This window comes from Nelusetta ayraudi, unplaced genomic scaffold, assembly GCF_046127955.1.
Source record: "Nelusetta ayraudi isolate G7.1 ecotype Tasmania unplaced genomic scaffold, CSIRO-AGI_Nayr_v1 ptg000079l, whole genome shotgun sequence".
In the NCBI taxonomy this organism is placed as follows: Eukaryota; Metazoa; Chordata; class Actinopteri; order Tetraodontiformes; family Monacanthidae; genus Nelusetta; species Nelusetta ayraudi.
The window spans coordinates 2735540-2757891 of NW_027466129.1; the positions used below are offsets into that span (position 1 = coordinate 2735540).

Genomic DNA, 22352 nt, shown 5'->3' on the forward strand with positions numbered 1-22352 from the left:
AAGTACCTGAAACATTCCGACCTTCTAAAATGACATCATGACAGTCTGGTCCTGACCACGGCCCTCCTACCAGTCCTGGTCCTGGTCCATCTCTTGTCCCAGTCCTGGTCCAGATCCACAACAAAAAAAAAACTTCCATAATAAAAAACATCTCCTTTACTCCTGCAGTGACAAGGTTTTTTTTTTCAAATTAATCTGAATTAAGAGGGAGATATTATATTTGTAACAATGGACCTCAAATAAACAGGTGTGTCACCATGGAGTGGGACGTCAGAACGTCCTCCTCTCTGAGAAGCAGCACACCGTTGCGAAGCAGCAGCAGCAGCAGCCACCCGTTGTCTTGCACTGCCATCTAGGGGTTCAATTTTACCAGCTGCCTCTCAGATGAATCAACTCGGCTCCTGTTCGGTTCTTTCCTGTTGTTGGCGACTCAGTTGAGGATCTTTGACTCTTTATCGTTCATCTAAACCGGCCTCCACACTGCGCATGCGCATCCGCGCAACTCTAGTCCTGGTGGCGGTGCGGTGGGGGCAGGCAGGACCGAGGCGGAAGCTTTTTGGAGCGAGTCTGTTACCTGCTGGCGGTGGACTTTCTGCTTCGCGCCTGTCCAGGTGAGTTTCCACAGTTTGGTGACGCGGCGAGTTTTGTGACAGCGGCGTTTTGATCGAACTGTAAGTTAAGGTGGCGCCTGAAACTTCCGACTCGGTAACTTACACCCAGTTTCATTCTTCCAACGATGAGGTCAGGTGTTTCCCTCATGCTAAATGTAGCCTCACTAGCTCACGTGTGTGTGTGTGTGTGTGTGTGTGTGTGTGTGTGTGTGTGTGTGTGTGTGTGTGTGTGTGTGTGTATGTGTGTGTGTGTGTGTGTGTGTTTAGTGTAACAGGTGTGTCATTTTTTCTTTATCTTCAGTCTGTGTGACATGTGTGAAATACCTTGCTGAGACTTGCTGTCGGTGGGCGTGTCTCCTCGCTCCTCACAGGCCCGTATCGACCCATTTGTTTTTGTTCCGCCGGGCTGCCGGAAATGACGTCGGCGTCCGAGCTGGAGCAGCTGGCAGAGACAGGTGAGTTGCTATATGTGTATGTCAGTGTTAATTGTATTCTATGAAAGTTTTGAATTGCAAATAAAGTTCCGGGGGAGTTAAAGGAAAAAAATTGAGCTTTAGGTTTTTAGGAATAAACACATCTAAATATTTCAGGTTAATGAATAAATGAATCAAAATCATTTCTGTCTACTTTAAGTTCCATGTCTTATCTTGAGCGAAGGTTGAAATGAGTGAAGATGTTTTTTATCCTCAGGAACTGTTTCTGATTCACCTGCATTTATTTTTCATTATTTTCACTTCTATCAGCAGCGTCATTGCTGAAGCCATCCGTCAGCTGATTGGCTTGTGGACAGTCAGCTGACTTCCTGTGTCTTGTTTTCTTTTTCCAGAGGTTTATTTTCCGGTCGGCTCATTTCCTGTGTGTTATCGGAGTGTCAGTGTTTACTGAAACCCTCCCAGCGTTGTGGGACCAACAGGGCGGGGTCTCCGGGGGCCCACTGTATTTTTAGCCAATAGGAAATGACTTGTGAGGCTGTCGTCGGGCGAAACGTCACTCCCGCTTCTGCTGTTTCACTGTCAATCTTCCGTTGATTGGTTGACTGGGAGCGGGTGTTATTTCCTGTTTGCTTCTTGACAGAGCTGCAGAAGGAGGAAGCGGAGCTGGAGGCAGAGCTGGAGGCGGAGCCACGGGAGGGCCATGCTCCCTCATTTCCTGCTCCCGCCGCTCTAGACGCCTCCCACCCGTACTACGACGTGGCTCGCCACGGGATCATCCAGGTCTGCGGTCAGTAGCTCCACCCCTCCCACCACCACCACTGTCATCAGGTGTGCTGCCCCCTGTTGGACAGCCAGTGGTCCTAACGACCCACTTGCTCTCCAGGTGACGACAGCTACGGCAGGAAGTTGGTGGTGTTCAGCAGCTGCTGCTTGCCGCCGTCCCACCAGCTCAACCACCGCCGCCTTCTGGAGTACGTGCTGATTCCCCCCCCGCCCCCCCCCAACCCTCGCTGGCTCCGCCCCCTGCGCCCTCACTAACCCCCCACCCCCTGTGCAGGTACCTGAAGCTGACCCTGGACCAGTACGTGGAGATGGACTACATCCTGGTCTACTTCCACTACGGCCTGAGGAGCAGCAATAAGCCGTCCGTCAAGTGGCTGCGGGAGGCGTACGGAGAGTTTGACAGGAAGTAGGTGGGCCGTCCATCAGTCATGAGGAGTAGGAGAAGGAGGAGAAGCTGGAGGAGATGGTGGAGGAGGAGCAGCAGGAGGAGGAGGAGGAGGAAGAAGTGGAAGAGGAGGAGGAGGAGGAGGAAGACGTGTAGGCGTGGCTCTGGCCATCTCATGACCCCCTGGTCTGCAGGTACAAGAAGAACCTGAAGGCGCTCTACGTGGTCCACCCCACCAACTTCATCCGCATCGTGTGGAACATCTTCAAACCTCTGCTCAGGTAGGAGCACCTGCGGGCTCTGCCCTCTTCCAGCCTGTGGCCCCGCCCCCTCTCACCTCCTGTCACCTTACAGCCACAAGTTTGGGAAGAAGCTGACGTACGTGAACTTCCTGTCGGAGCTCCGGGAGCTGGTGAGCTGCCAGCAGCTGCAGGTCCCACAGGAAGTCCTCAGGTAGGGGCCGCCGCCGCCACCACCACCGCCACCACCGCAGGACGTCCTGCCCCCCTCACCCGCTCAGCCCCTCCCTGCTGTCTGACAGGCACGACGAAAAGCTGCGAGCTATTCAGAAGGGCGGAGCTCCGCCCCCACTGAAGACTCCACCCCCACGGCCTCCCCTGCCCACTCAGCAGTTTGGTGTCAGTCTGCAGTAGTGAGTCTGCCAGTCACACAACAGTACACAACACAACACAACACAACCAGCCTGCAGTGACAGTGTGTGTTTATCAGTATCCGGGAGAAGAACCGCGGTGTCGTCATCCCCCCCGTCCTCACAGACACCGTCAGCTACCTGAGAGTCAAAGGTCAGAGACACCCCCCCTCATCAGAATCACACCCTCTAACACAGTGACACCCTGACACCCTGTGTGTGCGTGCAGGTCTGAGCACTGAGGGCATCTTCAGACGTTCTGCTCGGGTTCAGACCATTAAGGACATCCAGAAGCTCTACAACCTGGGTGAGCTTGGGGTCGAGTGACCAGCACACACGCCGCCAAAACAGGAAGTGGCTTATCTGTGCTCGTTGTGACCCTGTCACCAGGGAAACCAGTGAACTTTGACCTCTACGAGGACGTCCACGTGGCCGCCGTGGTCCTCAAGACCTTCCTGAGGGAGCTCCCCGAGCCGCTGCTCACCTTCAGGACCTACGGCCGTATCCAGGAGCTGCTGGGTGAGCGGGGGCGGCAGCCCGCTGAGGTCACGTGACCACAGTCACATGATTGACCACTGTGTGTGTGTGTGTGTGTGCAGCGGTGGAGAGCAGCCTGAGGGTCAGCAGGAGTCGGCAGGTGCTGGAGTCTCTCCCGGAGCATCACCTGGCCGTCGCCAGGTTCCTCTTTGGCTTCCTGCACCAGGTGAGGCTGCAGAGCCCCTCCACCCCCCACCCCCCACCCACCCAACCTTCCAACCTCCCGACCTCCTCCTTCTCCAGGTGTCCCAGGAGAGCCTGGTCAACAAGATGAGCTCGTCCAACCTAGCCTGTGTGTTCGGGGTGAACGTGGTGCGGCCGCGACACGGCTCCACGCCACTGGGGGCGCTCACACCCATTAACATTTTCACAGAGATCATCATACAGCACTTTCACTGCGTCTTCCCCCCCACCACTACCACTGCCACCACCACCGCCTGAGTGGCGCCCCCTGGCTGCGGCCCACGACCTTCTCAACATCAGCCGTGTCCCTCCAGCGCCATCTTCAGGTCTGGATGGAACTGCTCAGCTGCACTGAGTTCTAAAAAAGTCCAAGTAAAGAACATTCTTATTGTTACAATGATGATTTCTATGTAGTGAAAGAGTTTTTCTCTCTTTCACAATCAGGCCAAAGTGTCACAAACAATAAACTTACATGTTTTGCATCCACCTGGTTCTGTGAGTGTGTATTAGTGCAGCATGGTGATTGGCGGCTATTGGGGTCACATGACCTGACACATCCATACGTCAAGAGTTTGAGCAGGTTTTGAACCCGTCTCAAATCAATGAGCAAGAAGATCTTGTCCACTTGGCACCGAAGTGTTGACGCCTGTCAGAGGGCTCCTGACAAGCCGACAAAGTGATGCTTACTGTTAGTACTTGAGACACAAGTCTTGGCACATTTAATTTAGCCCATTGTTGAAACTTCATAGTAGACTTCTATAATCGTCTTAAATATTATTTTGTACATTTTTTTTCTTTTGTTGTCTTGTTGTTTTGGAGTGCTAAAACATCTTGCCGAATGCAGTTTTCTGATGCATAACCCCCTGCTGACACCTTAAGGAAACTTGGGAGGGGTAGAACCCCAATGTGCCCCTTTTACCTACATTGACATCAAATCAAGGCAAATTTCGCACACCGGCCCGTTAAGTAAATACACAAGGACAAAAAAAAAAAGACTGTTTAGCAACAAGAGAGATGATCTGTGCCTTTTGTGACATCACAAAGGGCCGCTCAAGTTGGAAGGAAGCTCTGGGGCTGGACAGACGACACTGGCTGCATCTTGTACTTCAGCTCTGTTTATTAAGGACTCGTTTGTTCGTTTGTAAGAAGTTCAAGTACAAAAAGAGTGAGACGACTCTGAATCTTCTTCTTCTTTAATTCAGCATCAGAGAAAAAAAATACTACACTGGCAAAAAATTCAAGACAAACACGTTCCTATACATCTTCTAGCCACTGGACAGTCGCCGGGCACACTTCTACTTCCACAGCCGACACACACACACCGTCGTCTCCATTTACATGTGTCGCCACCGCCCCCTTGTGGCGGAGGAACACATCAGTCAGAATGCAGAACAGAAACACAACTTTTTCTCTCTCTCTTTTTCGCTCTCTCTCTCTTAGTGTTTTTTGTTTTTGCTCCTTGATAAAAGAATATAAAAATGTTTTTGTTCAAATGTCGTGTCGTGTATTAAAATAGATCTGTTCAAGCGCTGCACAGTTTCTCCCGGAGAAGCTTCTAGAAACGGAGGAGGGAGGGATGGAGGGAGGGAGGGAGGGAGGGGTGGGTTGGGCCAGTGGGCGGGGCCAGTGAAACTGTCTGCAGCGCTCAGGTGAGCGAGCGCCGCGTCACGTGGTACATTCTGACTGGTGACAGGTCGTGGGTTGAGTGTGTTAAGAGTGTGGAGGGCGCCCTCTGCTGGTCAGCGGTGGTATCAACGTGTTGGACATTGAACACTGCCGATCACTGATCGGTTGTCACAGAGCGACAAGATCATTTCACACATTGAAGTAGGATTTCAGTGCAGTGAACATAGAAAAGGAAATCATACATTTCAGGTAAAATAAATTACAAAAACAGGATCGAAGAAAGAATGACAATTTTTTTTTTATGAAAACGTAAATAAAAAATTTGAAAACAACTATAAATACAAATGTAAAAAAAACAATATTGTATAAAATAAACAGTAGAAAATAAAAAATAAATATTCTGTTTTTTGAACTTGATGTTTTATAAAACAATAGTAGAAATAAAAACAAATAGCTGATGAGATATGTTTCTACCGTCTCACTGTCAATCATTCTGATATGACTTGTGTCACATGACTTTGGCATCATAACGCGTCTCCTGGCTGCACTCACCAGGCTCAGACTGGGTCATGTGACGTGATGCTAACGGCTGACTGGTCGACAGCTTGTGCACTGTTTGATGGCTGGACTGGTGTTCGGCGGCTTCCAGCAGGAAGACTGGCGAGACAGAACTTCTCAGAGCGGCAAAGGCGGCGTACCAGGCAGTGTTCAATCAAGTGTTGGCCAACTGAAAAAAGAAACTAGAAAAGCGGTGGGGGGGGGGAGCATCGAGGGGAGGGGGCCACCGGTACAAATAAAAAAACAAAAAAACAAGAGTGTTTTGTTTTTTTTGGCATATTCTCCTCGCCGTCAAGAGGGGGAGGGGCCAGAAGGAGGAAGGACACACCCGCGCCGCATTCAGGGGCAGCTGGGAAACACCAAACACTCAGCATCTGAACCCTCACGCACACACGGAGGAGAGCGGGCCGAGTCACGTGACCTGCGGGCCCACTGGGTCGCGTTGTTGTCGTTGTTGCCTTTGTGGTTTGTGCAGCGAGCGGTGAGGCATTCAGGGGTCCTCTGGTTGCAGGAAAACTGGCCTCGTCACAATGATGAGGATGATGATGATGATGATGATGATGATGATGATGATGATGATAATACAACATATGTACAGTGAATCCGCTTCAATACTCACACTTGATCAGCATGAAAATACTAAACTCTCAGCTAGAAATGCTAATTTGTGTAATTTGCTCTTAAATACTTTGTTTTTTTTAACTCTATTAATACTGAAAAAAGTTCTTCTCTGTTTGTCTGAAGGCTTGTTCACTCGGCAAGTCGTCTTCCTGAATGGCGTGGCAGCAGCCACAGCCGCAATCACCAGCTCCACCGCTCTCTGTCGCCACCTGCTGGACGACTCTGGCTTGATAAAAACAGGTGGTGGTGGTGTTTGGGGGGGGGGGGACGCCGTCATAACTTTGTGTGTGATCGGTTGATACGTTTTAAGGCCAAGAAATAGAAAAGAAGCGAAGGAATCTCGTTAAGCACTGGAGGTGTTGTGTTTGAGGAATACTCCAAAAAGAAATGGCACGGCCACCCTCCCCCAGGCGGAGGGGGCGGGGCTAGTCGTGGTGGCCAGGCGTGGCCGGGGCCCCGGGCCCCCCAGGCGGGCCCCCCGGTCCCCTGCTGGTGGCTTTGATCCAGGACTGGGTGAGCAGCGAGGCGGTCATCGTGACCTGGATGACCTGCTCCCGCTGGATGAGGCGGATCAGCTCCTTCAGGCGCTGCAGCGACGCCTGCGTGTCCCTCTGCTGACCCCGCAGGCCGTCCCGCAGCTCCACGCAGTGCTGCGCACACACACACGCACGCACACACAAAGACACAGAGGGAGCAGGTTCCTGTTAGCTCACTGGGCTTCATACGGACCACCGTGACCCTCAGTCCTGACGTGAGGAAGAGGTCAAAATTCACTGCAGGTGTCAGTTTTTGTGCTAGGCTAGGCTAGACTAGGCTAGGCAACACTAAAGAGGCAAAATTTCTGTTATTATTATCATCCATCCATTTTCAATCCCCTCTTCCTTCTTCCTTGTTAGGGCCACACAAACAACCATTCACACTCACATACACACGTACATATTGTTACGATTGTATTTCACGTGACACTAAGGTTTGCGGTTTGAATGGTTAAAATCCGACTGGCAGCGACCGGAAGGGGGCGTGGCCACAGGCACCAGCAACCGCTGTGATTGGCCCTCACCTTGAGCGTGTCGTTGAGCTCCTTCTCCTGCTCCTCCAGGTGAGAACACTCGTTCTTCAGCTCGCCGTTCCGCCTCAGGAGCCGCCGCTTCTCCTCCTCCCTCACTGCACACACACACACACACACACACACACACACACACACACACACACACACACACACACACACACACACACACACACACACACACACACACACACACAGGTTAGGCCACGCCTCCAGCCAGGAGGAACCCTGCTCAACTGAGACTCACCTGTCTTGTGCGTGACGTAGGACTGGATGAAGTTGTGCGGCCACGACACGTTTTCTTTGTTCAGCACCTGGAGGACACGTCCCAGTCACATGATCACATGATCAGCGAGACAGACAGAAAGAGAGAGAGAGGGAGAGAAAGAGAGAAAGAGAGAGAGGGAGAGAGAGAGGGAGAGAAAGAGAGAGAGGGAGAGAGAGAGGGAGAGAAAGAGAGAGAGGGAGAGGGAGAGAGAGAGAGAGATGGGGAGAGAGAGAGAAAGCAGGAGGGAGATTTAAATGTAGTTGCTCAGCCAGCACAGACACCAAAATCTTTTTTAACTTCCTCACTAGAGGGCAACATAGAGCATGTAGCACTTCCCATCATGCCACTGTAACGGCCATGCATCAGGACACAGCTGCCAATCATGAGGAAATGAGACACAGCAGCAACATACGACACTGTGATGTCACAAAGGGAATGTAAAGCTCTTTTCTGGTGATTTTCTGGCCTTTATATATTTTTCTTGAAAGACTAAAAGACCAATGGTGAAAAATCTGCATTAAAAAGATTTGCTAAGAACCTCGTTGGGCTTTTATTGCTGCAGTACCTCCAGTGGCCACTGGGGGGGGGGGGATTTGGCATGCCGCCAGATTGCCAGTGTGGTGTCCATTTCTGATAAGACATAAAAGCTCCAAAAGAGCCGCCTACCTTCTTCTGGCAGTTGTGGCAGTACCAGGGCCCTCCAGCAGGCGGAGTCTTGAGCGGCGGCTGCAGGCAGTCAGGGTGGAAGGCTCTGGGGCAGCCGTGGCACAGCTGCAGTTCCCCATCCTCTCTGCAGATGGCACAGTGCTCCTCATGCTCCACCTCCTCCTCCTCCTCCTCTTCCTCTTCTTCCTCCTCCTGGCCAAACAGCAAGTCAGGGGGTTAACAACTGGTGGGGGGCAAGGGGGTGGGGGGAAGGCGAGAGGAGTCAATGACGGGTGCATGACGTCATCAGCGGGGTCATGTGACCTACCTTCCAGCAGACATCGTCAGAGTCTGGCGTGTTGAACGGAAGCAGAGCACAGGTTAGTTAGTTAGCGGGTTAGCTTAGCACGTTAGCTGACACAGTATGATGCCATTAGTGGCTCAGTAGCATGTTAGCTCGCTGAGGAGCAGCAGCAGGTGCTCGTACCTCTGGCTGTCAGGTAGAGGGAGCTGTCCAGGTAGTGGGATGCCAGCCGCTTCCGCTGCACACACACACACACACACACACACACACACACACACACACACACACACACACACACACACACACACACACACACACACACACACACACACACACACACACAGAGAGAGAGAGGAAGAGGGAGGGAGGAGTTAGTTGTCAGGCGGGCTGTGACATCACTTCCTCTCAGAGGAACAGAAAGTGTGCATGTGTGTGCGTGTGTGTTTGCCTTGAAGACGCCCTCTTAAACAAGTTGCTAAAATATCAACAGCTCAAGCAGACTGCAGAGATTTCTCAGCTGAGCTACAGGTGTAAACTTTGCCTCGGTCATGTGTACAAACTAGTGCTCAGAGGCCTTTAGATGGCTGGTATCTCTGAGAGAAAGGCTAACAACATATTGCTCTATATCTGCCATCATTGGTAGCCACTCAGTATGGATAAGGCGCTGCTTTTTGAATCCATAGAGTGGATGTGGTATCACAGTGTTGTTGTCTGATTGTATGTATACATCACAGTTGATCACACAATGATTTATTTGATAAACATACAATAAAACAGTAAAGTTAATAAAATGTGTATATATGTGCGTCTGTGTGTGTGTGTGTGTGTGTGTGTGTGTGTGTGTGTGTCTGACCTCGGGTTCGAACAGGCCGCTGTAGGCAGGGTTGGCTGTGCTGCGTCTCTTCCTCTCATGGCGCTTCAGCTGGATCTCTGGTGGGGGGGGAGGAGTCATGGGGGGTCGGGTGGGGTCGGGGTGTCGGGGGGGTGGGACAAAGAGGTGTGAGGGGTGAGGAAGACCAGCAGGTGACGCTGTGTCCCCAGGAGGAGCTCACCTTCCGCCTGCTCAGGGGTCACCAGGCCCAGGGCCACCATGAAGGCCAGTTTCTGTGGAGACAACAGAGGTTCAGCCAGCTGTCTGCCGATTGGCTGCTGGCCGGTCAGCTGACTGGGTGGGCGGGCTCACCTCGGGGTCCTCGGGGTGTCTCTTGCGGGAGGGGGAGGGGCAGGGGGAGTCCTGGGATGGGACGCTGGCCTGGTTCTCTGGAGAACCTTCAGAACCGCTGGGAGCTTGAGGCTGGATGATGATCACCTGATAATGACCATGATCACCACATACACAAACACACACAGGTGTAAGACAGCGGTGCAGCTGCAGGTGGAGCTGCAGGAGGAGCAGCCGGTGGTCAGCTGACCCACCTTGACGGCCTCGCTGACGGCCGACGCTCTGTTCCCATTGGCCGGCGAGGCGGCGATGATGGCGTAAGCCACGCCGGTGCCGGCGGTGGCATGCTGGGCGGCGGCGGTGGCAAGGGGGGCGGAGTCCGGACCTCCGTCTGGGCTGAGCGTGCTGTTGGCGGTGGGCAGCGTGGCGGCGCCCTGGCTGGGCGGGCTGACCACCGCCGTCGCCCTCTGCTGGCCGAGCGGCGCCGGCTCCTGGCACGGACTGCGGGGGAGGCTGTCGGGGATGTGGGTCTTTGGCCTGACCTGCAGGGGTCGACGGAGGGAGAGAGAGGGCAGGGCTTTAGACCCGGGTTGCTCTGTGCTGGGCCACCTGCGGGGGGCGCTGTGCCGGCACGCTCACCTGAGGTAGCAGGGTGGCGGCGTGGCCGGCCAGCCGGTGCAGCGAGCTGACCTGAGGCACCTTGATGAGGGTTCCCAGCATCTGGAAGACACACACACACACACACACACACACACACACACACACACACACACACACACACACACACACACACACACAGGTGAGTGAGCTGCTGTCCACTGTTGATGACATCACACACCCTCCACTCGCCAATTGACACTCTGGCTGTGTCCTACAGCGCCCCCTACTGTCACTGTATAGACCAGGGGGGCGGAGCAACTTTTTGACTGGTGGGCGACAATGGGTTGTAAAATGTCACAGAGGGGGCGGAGCAGCAGCAGATGGATGTTTTGGTGAGACACCTCATAGGAGGAAAAAATATAGTTTGGAGTTTGGTAGTTTGGCCATGTCTGGCCTAGAACCACCACCAGAACAATCACAGAACAACTGAGAACCACATAGAACCATTTAGAACCTCCTAGAACATCCCAGAACTACCTCGGACCACCTAGAACCATGCCTGGATCAACTAGACCAGGAGTGGTCAAACTTTTTGACTGGTGGGCCACAATGGGTTGTAAAATGTCACAGAGGGGGCGGAGCAGCAGCAGATGGATGGAGTGTTTTGGTGAGCCGCCTCATAGGAGGAAAAAAAAATCTATCATGGTATGTGTAGAAAACATGTTGCTTTAATGTCAATTGAAAATGAACCAAAGCAAAGTTGCAACCAAATCAGTGTCTTTCAAGCCCCACGGTGTTTAGCTCTTTATTGGAAGGACTCTGAAAACAGGAAATACAGCTATTTCAAGAGCGACTGACTATTAATATCATTTCTTCAAGTCCGGCTTCAGGGCCTGATTAAAAAGCTTCACGGACCGCATATGGCCCCTGGCCCGTGGTTTGCCCACGCCTGATGGAGTCACTACACAGGGAGCTTTGCCATGTTTTAGTAGTGGTGTCCAAATCCTGTGCGAATGTCAGCACTTCCTGTATATTCCACTCAGTGTGTTCCACAATGCATCACTACAAGTCGTGCACAACCAATGGTCACTGGCTCAGTTATGTATCCCATCATGCATTGCACTCACACTGATCCATCGGTAGAAAAAGGCGAGTGTTATTTATTTAATGTAAGCAAATTATTAGTATATGTGCTGGTCATGAAAATGCAAATAAATGTGTAAATTAATGTATATATTTAATTATTATTATATATTTATTACCACCTGCCAACTGGACGTTTGAGTAATAACACAATTTTCTAACGTGGCTAATGAGTTGCTCTCCAGTAGCTCCATAGAGCTGCCAGTAGAGGGAGCCAGTGGGTGCTTTGGGACCCCAGCAGAGTCTCACTGACCAGCAGCTGCTTCCTGCCAGTGGACCAGCTGACCGTCCAAACGACCCACTGACTGACCAACCGCCAGACACACAAACTACATGGCAGCAACAACAGTGACGACAAGACAGGTGTGCTGCTGCTACTGCTGTTGTTGTTGTTGTTGTTGTGTGTCTGTGTGTGCTGCTGCAACATCATAAAGTTCTCCTCGTGTTCTGGTGGAGGGTGATAAACTTCCTCCTCCTCCTCCTCCTCCTCCTCCTCTTCCCCTGGCCTCCTTTTCTTCTTCTGTGAAAATCCTTTTCGTTCCATCGTTTTGTGCTGCGGCTCACAGAAGAGGGGGAGGGGGAGGGAGTGGGGAGGGGGTGGAGGGAGGAGGGGGGGCAGCCTGTTTCCATGGAAACTGCACAGAGCAGAATCCTTCATTTTTTCGTAATTACTCGCTCTTTTCTGCGAGGCCCAGCCGCGTCTCTTTGGGGGAGGGGGGGGGAGGACTGGTGGAGGGGAGAGGGGTGGGCCTACACCCCCCCCCCCAACCCCCTCCCCCCAAAACCTGCAGCGCTGACTTCCTGTTTTATGGGCATCCAGCCCCTCCCCCAACCCCCACCAGTCATCAACCAGATCTGGACGAGAGAAGGAGGGGGTGGGCTGTGTGTGTAAACACTCACACACAAAGAACAAGTTCTGACCATTGATGGTGCAGTTCATCCAGCTGCCAGCAGAGAGCACCACAGAGACAAACGCCACCACCACCACCAGGAGAAACTTTGGTCTGTTTGTGTGTGTGTGTGTGTGTGTGTGTGTGTGTCAGTCCCACTCCACCCCCTGATTGGTCGGAGTGTGTGAAGCGCCACCACCAGCAGGCTGATGATGTCACAGGTTACCTGAGGGGGGGGCAGCTCGACCGCTGTCCTGCTGGCGAAGGTGATGGCGCCCGTCTGGAGGTTGGTGGGCGGAACCTGCGGCGGCGCCAGCTCCACCCTCTGGCCGTTGAGGTGCGGCGTCACCACAGAAATGGCGAGGCCCGGGCCTGGCGGCCGGGTCAGCGCCAGCGGCTTGGCGCCACCCACTGGACAAGCCCGAACCGCCAGTTTCTGCAGGGAGACACACGGAGCAGGAGGTCAGAGACACATACACACAGAGGCAAGGCAGCTTTATTAATAGAGTGCATTTCATACGCAAGGCAACTCAATGTGCTTCACATGATGCAAAGTTCAACATTTTAAAAGCATTTAAAAAAAACACAGAAGTGCAGAGAGAAAAAAGACAGCTTAAAATGCATCAATAGAGGTGAATTAAAACTTGTTGAGTTTGAACTCTGGACTCCACTAATCTGGTCTGAAGTCTGCATATCTCAGAGTCCTACTGGGTTTATATTCCATTAGCATTTCATTCATGAATTCTGGACCTAAACCATGCAGTGTAAGTTTTGCTTCAACCTGAATATGAAACAAGCAAAGTTTAATACTATACCATAAATGACTTAGTAACCTTTATCCACGGGCTGATGATACATTTAAAAATAAAATAACAATGTCCTGCCCTGATTGACGCACCAACATAGCATTTTGGGATTTGTAGCATTAGCGCTACATGTGCTGTATAATAGGGACGGGCCAGCAGCTCTAGTAGTGATCTTATATTGGCGTCGCGGGCCAAATAGAATGACAATGCGGGCCAAATTTGGCTAGCGGGCCAGAGTTTGACACCTATGCAGTATGCACTAGACACGTCAGTGACACGCCCCGCCCCGCCAACAGGAGGAGCTGGTCGAGTTTGAGAAAAGTCACAGAGGTCAAAGACAAACCCCCCCCCCCACCTCCCAGTCCCACAAATCAAGAGAAGGAATCAAAAGTTTAGTCCAGCAGAGAGAGAGAGAGAGAGAGAGAAAGAGAGGGAGAGCGAGAAAGAGAGGGAGAGCGACGTCAAACTGGTTCCAACTGGAACCAAATCAGACTGAGGCCAAGAGCAGGAGTAGGGGGGAGGGGCAGGGGGCAGCAGATGGAGGCTGGACACAATGGAGTCGGACAGACGCAGCCACAAAGAGCTGCCGATGCGCGCACACACACACACACACACACACACATACAAGATCAGAGCACTAAACACTAAATCTGAGGCTGATGCACTTCCACGACTCACCACTAAGAATTTAGGGGAAAGTTCCTCATTTTGGGTTTACTACTGACACAAATGACAACTTTCTCACACACACACACACACACACACACACACACACACACACACACACACACACACACACACACACACACACACACACACACACACACACACACACACACACACACACACACACACACACACGCACGCTGTGGCGGCAGCTGTCAACTTTGGGACCTGATGACATCACTGATGACAGCACAGATGACAGCACTAAAGGAGCTCTCCAACATCTGAAAACTTCTTACAGTCACCATTGGGGGGGGCGGGGCTAAGCAGGGGGTGGGGGTGGAGGCTGGGTGAGGACGGTGAGGGTGATGGGAGGGGGTGGAGGGGTGGGGGGCGTGGGGGGGTCACTCAGGTGGTCCTACCTGTCCGTTCTGCAGCTCATTCAGGCTCTTACACAGCGTCTGGTTCTGCAACACAGAGACAACAAGAACTGAGTTCCATGTTGGGCCCAGAGTTCCCCTCAGTGGGCGCACACACACACACACACACACACACACACACACACACACACACACACACACACACACACACACACACACACACACACACACACACACACACACACGACTGGTGCCAACTGGTTTAAACTGGTTCTCTGGCCAGTGGAACACATAGTGCCTGTGGCTGCCTGTAGGGGGCAGTGCAGAGGCTGCTCAGCAAAATAAAACAAACATGTTTACTTGCAGACATCTGCCGCCAACACACACATGCACACACACACAGAACAAACCACCGAGCCTCATGGGAAACGGCAGCCAGCTGTCCAACATGTCTGTCACACACCAAAGAGGAAGAAGCTAAACCATGTAGGGTCAAAGGTCAAGCACTATGCTATATACTCATAATTATTATGACCATTGTTTTATAAAAAATGTCAGGGGAGCAGTGTGAGTGTGTGTGTGTGTGTGTGTGCATGCGTGAGTGCGTGCGTGTCCTCTGTCTCCATGTAATAAGTTGCAGACTGGCTTTTCATTAGCAGCAACTAAATGATTGTCTGACAGCATCTGGAGGAAGGACACACACACACACACACACACACACACACACACACACACACACACACACACACACACACACACACACACACACACACACACACACACACACACACACACACACGAAATACACACACACACACACGAAATGGTGACGCTGGGTGGCATTATAGGAAATGCAGTTGTTTTTCCGGCTGCTCAAACTTTCTCTGTGGCGACTCAGTGGATGGGGGACAGCTAAACTTTGACCAGGGGGGGGGGGGGGGGGGGGATGCGGGCAGCGCCGTTAGCCCGTTAGTCTGCTAGCCGCAGTGTAGCTGAGAGATGTCTGCTTCCTCCTCCTCCTCCTCCACCACCACCACCTCCCCCACTTCCTCTTTCACCTCCTCCATCTCCTCCGCCTCCACCTTATATTTGGTGCGTTGCTACGGCAACTGGCCCTCGTTTAACTATTGTTGTCTCCTCGGCGAAGGTTAGAACAAACTGTGCTGCGTACACACACACACACACACACACACACACACACACACACACACACACACACACACACACACACACACACACACACACACACACACACACACACACACACACACACACACACACACACAGGAGCTCAACCAGAAGAAACAGCTCCACTTCAAAGCAGGAAGTGGCGCCCCCTCCTGCTGGTCTCACAGGTTTCAGCCTGACCTGGAGGCCAGGTCGCCCCTTGTCCCCACCCCCTCCCAACCTCTGCCACCTCCCCCCTCCCCCTTCCGTACACTACAACCCCCACAATCCCCGGCTGTCTGTCTGTTGCTAGGCTACAGCCCTGCTGTCGCCTCGCTTTCTCCCTCTGTGTTCTGATTGGCTGTGATGCGGGAGACAGAGCTTTAATGCTGGCAGGTGATGCTGAGTTGCAGGTCCAGTCCGTGCACCGAGTGCCCCCTGCTGTTCAGCTTAAGTCACTGCATTCCCTGGCAGGAAGCCGCTGACCATATCTGCGTTCAGACCCTCCCCCCCGCCCACACCCGCAGGACACTGTCCCCGCCTCCAACAACCACACTGACCAATCAGCCAACAGCAGAGGGGGCCAACTCAAAAACTCAGTGGGGTTAAAAAGTTAAATTCAAATTCATTGAAAAAAAATCTTCCTCCAGCTAGAACAGTGTAGCGTCTTCAACAACCTGAACATGGAACAGGGTTTCATACTATACAATAAATATCCACTCATGCAAAATCCAATTTCAAATTTAAAAAAACTCATCAAAATAAATAAAATGTAAATAAAAGTCATATGGCTCTTTTTTATACGCAGGCTTCCGATTTGAAATTCAACAGTAACCTCTTTTCACGGGCTGATAATACATTTAAAAATAAAATAACAACAGTAAACCAGTTAAGTTATCATAATAATATCCTTCAATGAATGTCCAGATTGAGCCGAGCATTATGGGATTTGTAGTATTCGCGCTACATGTGCTGTTTAACAGCAGCGGGCCAGCAGCTCTAGTAGTGATTTTGTACTGGCCTCGTGGGCCACATATAATGACACTGCGGGCCAAATTTGGCCTGCGGGCCAGAGTTTGACACCAATGGCCTACAGGCTCTATAGCACAACCTCCCACACAACACCTGGGGTGGCGGGGGGAGCAGTGGAGGTCTTCTGGTGACCTCCGACCTTTGCGCCTCGACCCAGCAGCACAAGGTTTCACCACCATGGAACACGTGAGGTCTGTCCAGAGGAGCAGCAGTCCCACCTGCTGCCAGCAGGGGGCGGAGGGTGGGGTTGTTTGTGTTAGCGTGGCTGTGATTAAAGGGATTTTGCACAGATTATAACGGGCCACTGAGCTGAGAGACTTTATCAGCCACAGCTGATCAGGATCAGACATCCTGACAGCTCAGCACGGCTTAGCGCACATCAGCCTGCCGCCGCCGCCGGGGAGGGTGGGGCTTCAGGGAAAACTTTCTCACATACTCTTTTGTTTCGAACTTCCCAACCAATCCTGGGGGCGGGGATGACTCCTGCTGCTCCTGGGGCCCTCTGGCGCCCCCCAGGAGGATCCCAGCCTCAGACCAGAAACAGCAACTGCCACCATCTATCTATCTATCTTATCATCATCCATCTGGCCTAGAACCAGCACCACAACCACCAAGAAACACCATAGAAGCACCCCAGAACTACCTGGAATTAACCCAAAGCACCCCAGAACCACCACCTAGAACCTCCTAGAACCATCCTTGGACCGTTATTGAAATGACTCTGAAAACACTGAAAACATGGAGGAAACACAGTTGTTTTATGACTGACATACTATTAATATCATTTATTCAAGTTCGGCTTAAGAGCCAGATTAAAAAGCTTAACAGGCCCCATAGGGCCCCCGGGCCGTAGTTTGCCCAAGCCTGGGTTAGTTCCTCAGAGTCACTGCTGCTGCTGTTGCTCACTCCCCTGACCTTGCTCTGACCTTCAGTCTGGTGTAAACAGAAGATCGAACAGGAAGTGGTGGCGTCTCCATGGCAACAGGCTGCTCCAAGCCCCGCCCTTCTCTCCAGGCTCCTCCCCTCTCCAGGCTCCGCCCCCCCGGAGTTATTTATTGACAGTCCGGTGTGGCGGCGCTGCAACGTTTACGGCGCCTTTTTATTGCCGCCAACCGCCTGGTGAAACGCCATGTTTGACCCCATGACCTTCCTCCGGATGAGGAGGAGGAGGAGAAGCGGGGGGTTCCTAGGTTGGCAGGGCGCCACAGTCACGTGACTGAAGAGCTTGACGGCCTGAAGTGACAGCTGGATGCTTCTCCTGCTGGAGGGAAGCCCTGCGTGATGTCACAGAGGGCACGGGAGCCCCTCCCACCAGCCCAACAGCTAGTCCAATGACCCTCCCAGTGAGAAACAAACTTCCTGCCGCCAATAGGAAGTGGCGCCCCCTCACCCTGAGAGGAGCAGCAGCGTCTGATCCTTTTTGTTAGAAGCTCCATTCAAGTCGCTCACTTCCTTATATGGTGAGGCTCCGCCCCCTCCCCCCTTGTCAGGACGATCGCTGCCATGCCACGGAAAACTTTATGGGATGTCAGCCTGCAAGAGGACTGCCGGTCCCAGCCGCACAGTCAGAACGGGACGTTCTGAGGCTTAGGGATGGCGAGACCCGACGTGTCCGGTGTGCAGCAACCAGCAGGGGGGCACACAGGCTGTTTTCCATGACAAAGAGCCTTCAGGAGAACCTGCGAACATCTCGCTGGGTTCCTCTTTGTTCCAGCTCCTCCATAATTGACCTCTTTGTGGCGGCACTGGCTGACTGACTCCATTGTTTGGCCCTTTAAAAGGACTGAAGGAGCGACCTCACACACACACACACACACACACACACACACACACACACACACACACACACACACACACACACACACACACACACACACACACACACACACACACACACACACACAATCTCGCCACAGAAAGCTAATGAGCGAGCAGTGAATGAGGTGTGGAGAGAGAGAGCGAGCAAGGCTGAGAGGGAGGCAGCTGTTGGTCCAAGACAATAACATTCCTCCTCTTCATCGTCAGCCTGGGAGCTAAGTGCTAATGCCAACAGTAGTGATGAGGCAGCAGCAGGAGCTACAAACTGCTCATCATCATCATCATCATCACCTTCATCACCCCTGCCACACCTGAACCATCTCCTTCAGCCAAACAGCAGCCTCCACGTGTTTGTAGTGCACATGTTCACAAATGACAACTTTCCTACACCGAACACTCCGGCCACCAGCGGAGGTGGTACCCCCTTTCAGGCTTTGCCTGAAGGTGACGCTAGCGAGCATCAACTGGTGTAAGATTGGTGTCTTGATGAGGGCAAAGCAGCAGCCAACCAGACAGGAAGTGATGTCACTCCAACCCAACCAGAGGGTCACACGTCCATCACAGGTATCCAAGCTGAAGATGCTGTGTTTTGGGGGGCGTAGCTAAGGGGTACTGCTCCTCTGCGCTCAGGTCACATGACTCCATGTCACCTTCAGGCTGCCTCTGATGTTTGAGGCTGGTGGATGAGTGAGAACGAGGAGGGATTATCTCCTCCAAGATGCTTTCAATATGAAGGGTCTCAGCAGGGAGCCAAGGAGAAGCCGAGGAGATGATGTCACCCTGGTCCTGTGATGTCTCACACCCTGCTGCTGCTGCTCCGTGGTCCTTGGTGGGACAGACGAAGCTGGACCGATGAAGGACAATGAGGAGGATCATGCATTAAAGCTGCTTCCAGACACACGCACGCATGCGAGTTGGTTCAACCAATCAGAGAAAGCTGATCATCCGACTGCAGTTAGAAAACCATGATGATCACCGAGGTATAAGGTGATGATTCCTGCCTCAGCTGAACCCTGACCTCTGGGTCCTTACCTCCGGGGTAGGGTCCGGTGGTCCAGTGACTCAGTGGGCAGGAGAGACTCGTTCACTCCGCAGTGGAGATGGAGCGGAGAGGACTGTGATAAAGTGTAGCCATGATGCAACAGAGAGCAAGTGGAGCTCAGAGAGGAGAGACCACAACATCCATTCTTCTTCTTCTTCTTCAAATCACACCATCGAGGAGGAACGATGCTCATCAAACTGACTGATCCTCCACTTCCACACCAGACGTCTTCCTCTGCCCCCACCACAGGAAACAGGGCCGTGACCATGAGATGACCTCTAGGCTTCCCTCGGAAACCTCCTGCATCGTCTCATCGATGATCGTCTGCTTTTGTCTGACAGCAGGGGAAAGAAGAGAAAGAATAGAAAGAAAACTCCCTGTGGCCTCAAGTTCCTCTTCATTTCCACTTCCTGCCAGGGTTAACGCTGCACATTAAAACAGTGTGTGTGTGTGTGTGTGTGTGTGTGTGTGTGTGTGTGTGTGTGTGTGTGTGTGTGTGTGTACGTGCGCACGTACAAGCAAACTAAAGGTCACATTTAAAAAAAATAAATTTAAAAAAACAGCAGATAAATTCAGCAGTGTGAGTCCAAACGTGGTTGTGATTGCTGACGGGGGCTTCCTGTCTCCTCCCCCCGCTGGCCCCTCCTCCTCCCCGTCCTCCCCTCTCCGGTCCCAACCAAAAAACAGCATCAAAGCATCAACATGCTAATGGGAGCACGAGCGGCCCCTCCCCCCTCTTCCTCCTCCTGCATCAAACTCTGCAGACTTTTCTGATGGAGGAGGGGGCGCATCCACTGCCCCCCCAACCCCCTGCTCTCAAAATGGAAGCTTCCACTACCAAACTGAGGAGGGGATGGACACACGCGCACACACACATGCGCGCGCACACACACGAGCTGGAAAATGAGGAGCAGTCAGTCTGCATCAACAGCTGGAAGTCTATCTTGTAAGGCAGTAAAGTCTTTTTCTACACACACGCGCGCGCACACGCGCACACACACACACACACACACACAGAGTGCCAAAGCGGGGCTCTCATTCACTGTTTCCTTCTCTGATGTTTCTTTGCTGTTGTGTAATCGTTTGTTGTGTTGTGCTGTGCAGTAAACACACACACATTCCACAGGAAGTGTGCTCGATGGCAGTCGGGCGGAGGTAAACAGGCTCCGGTAAATAAAGGCACATTTCTCCGGACCTCTCCTCTTTCCTCCGCCGCTGCTGCTGCTGCTGCTGCTAGGAGTGTTCGGTGTTGAACTGCCGGGGCGGTGCGGAGCTGGCCAAGGTGCTGAAGTGTCGACGCGGCCTCGCAGCTCCAACTTAGCACCGGACATCTTTGGCTCGCCATTAAACACCGTTAGAAAAGTGAAAGCGAAGCCGTGGGCCAATCAGGTGGTGCCGCTGCAGCTCACGTGACCAGCGAGGAAAAAATAACAGCAGCGGACTAAAGTGGTAAAAGTAACACAACGGCTCAGTTGGAGCACAATTTTTTTTTTTAAAGGCTAAAGGGCGACTTTCGGTGGTCAGCGGCGGCCTCCAGCAGTCACGTCGGCGGCCAACTGTGAGCCGACACCCGGCCAGCCGAGCTGCTCTCATCGGCCTCCGCCGTCACTCACAAACATGTCGACCCACTCAAAATGGACGCTACAAATTGTCTGAATTGCACAAGTTTGTATGCCGAGAGTGGAGCCGGTCCAGTCTGGTCTGAACCGAACCAGATCGGACCGGAGCAGGGAGAGAAGAGAAACCCCGGCAGTGGCACAGCCACACAGTGTGCATTGATGGAGGAGGGAGTGTAACTCCATCAGCCCAACACACACACACACACACACACACACACACACACACACACACACACACACACACACACACACACACACACACACACACACACACAACTTCCACAGTTAGCACAAGCCCAGCTAGCCTCAGCTAGCAGCCACAACACCGAACCATCGACACATTTCGGCGGCGAAACTTTGCGGCTCGGCGGCCGGAGGAGCTGCTCCCCGGGCATCAGGCCACCAGGGGCGGCTGTACCTGCGGCTGCTGCTCCATCTCTCAGCCCGAGGGCTGCGGCCGAAAACTCTCCCAAGTTACCGCGTTCGAGCAGGAACAAAGCAGCGAGGGACACACACACACACACACACACACACACACACACACACACACACACACACACACACACACACACACACACACACACACACACACAGTTTGTTGCACCTCATAAATATTCAGGTCGCGTCCGGATCGCCACACAGTTCCACCGCATTATCGTTCCAAAATTCCGGCTACTCGCAAAAGCAGTGGCGGCAGCCCGGCCGGAGTGCTGCCGCGGAAAGTGCACTTTAATCGCACTTGGAAGTGGCCGATGTGTCGCCGCCGACAGACGACGGCGGTGGCGGCGACACATCGACCAGCGGTTGGCTCGGCCGGAGAGTCGAGGCTTCATCGCTTCACATCTCCGCTGCTCCACAACAGCAACCCGGGCAGAATAAGACAAGCTTTGCTTTACCTGATGACACTGGATTTCTACTTTCAGCGCCTCCTGCAGGCCCTGGAGTTCCATGTTCCGCTCGGAAAAGCACTTTTCTCCCACTTTGGCTGCGGCCGAGGCGAACTTTGAGTGAATTAAAGATATTTTAAAGCGACAATAACAATTGAAAGAAGAACTACTCTGGGCTGGAAAGCAAGTTCTCGCTCCTCTCACAGGCTGGGACTCATCACCCACTTTCCGCCCGTCTTGAAAAGTGCTCCAAAGCGGCCACACGGAGGCCGGGACCGGCGGCACTGCTCCCCGGACGACGGTCGAGGGTGGCGGCCTCGGTTGGGGGTCGCTGCCGCGGCTCGCACCGCGATTTGAACTCAAAACAGCGGGACTATATCTTGTCCGAGTCCGCGGCTTGATTTCACTTTGCCTGGGGAAAGTTGCGCTTCGGCTGTCAATGGTAATTCGGAAGTTCCCGGATGGAGGCA

At 52.8% G+C, this 22352-nt stretch overlaps 2 protein-coding genes across 6 annotated transcripts; one reads left to right on the plus strand and one right to left on the minus strand.

The window, feature by feature from the left end:
- The first annotated feature begins 397 nt into the window (after positions 1 to 397).
- On the plus strand, positions 398 to 4064 carry LOC142900018 (rho GTPase-activating protein 8-like). The gene is made up of 13 exons (XM_076044035.1): positions 398 to 611; positions 983 to 1066; positions 1686 to 1832; positions 1929 to 2016; positions 2103 to 2234; positions 2408 to 2494; positions 2568 to 2666; positions 2755 to 2865; positions 2943 to 3016; positions 3092 to 3169; positions 3253 to 3381; positions 3462 to 3565; positions 3643 to 4064. The coding sequence occupies exons 2-13, from the start codon at positions 1027 to 1029 to the stop codon at positions 3838 to 3840; spliced, it is 1287 nt and encodes a 428-aa protein (XP_075900150.1). The 5' UTR covers positions 398 to 611; positions 983 to 1026; the 3' UTR covers positions 3841 to 4064.
- Positions 4065 to 4757: 693 nt separating this feature from the next.
- On the minus strand, positions 4758 to 22316 carry phf21b (PHD finger protein 21B). Of its 5 annotated transcripts, none has more exons than XM_076044021.1 (14): positions 21892 to 22314; positions 14360 to 14404; positions 12692 to 12901; positions 10472 to 10552; positions 10087 to 10374; positions 9854 to 9979; positions 9723 to 9774; positions 9524 to 9600; positions 8854 to 8908; positions 8695 to 8717; positions 8388 to 8573; positions 7701 to 7767; positions 7448 to 7551; positions 4758 to 7037 (listed from the first exon to the last, which is right to left on the minus strand). In XM_076044021.1, the coding sequence occupies exons 1-14, from the start codon at positions 21943 to 21945 to the stop codon at positions 6813 to 6815; spliced, it is 1593 nt and encodes a 530-aa protein (XP_075900136.1). In that variant the 5' UTR covers positions 21946 to 22314; the 3' UTR covers positions 4758 to 6812. The 5 variants fall into 5 exon arrangements, with proteins under 5 accessions (XP_075900136.1, XP_075900134.1, XP_075900135.1 ...); XM_076044019.1 differs by having other exon boundaries at positions 8388 to 8579; XM_076044020.1 differs by having other exon boundaries at positions 8388 to 8576; positions 21892 to 22313.
- Between the last annotated feature and the right edge of the window lie 36 nt (positions 22317 to 22352).

Coding starts and splice junctions, on each gene's coding strand:
- LOC142900018 (XM_076044035.1), top strand. CDS start 1,027: ATGACGTCGGCGTCCGAGCTGGAGCAGCTGGCAGAGACAG. Junction 2,235..2,407: donor TACGGAGAGTTTGACAGGAA/GTAGGTGGGCCG, acceptor CCTGGTCTGCAG/GTACAAGAAGAACCTGAAGG. Junction 3,382..3,461: donor CCGTATCCAGGAGCTGCTGG/GTGAGCGGGGGC, acceptor GTGTGTGTGCAG/CGGTGGAGAGCAGCCTGAGG.
- phf21b (XM_076044019.1), bottom strand. CDS start 21,945: ATGGAACTCCAGGGCCTGCAGGAGGCGCTGAAAGTAGAAATCCAGTGT. Junction 10,553..12,691: donor TCGAGCTGCCCCCCCCTCAG/GTAACCTGTGAC, acceptor TGTGTCTTCCAG/ATGCTGGGAACCCTCATCAA. Junction 8,580..8,694: donor CTGACGATGTCTGCTGGAAG/GTAGGTCACATG, acceptor CTGTTTGGCCAG/GAGGAGGAAGAAGAGGAAGA.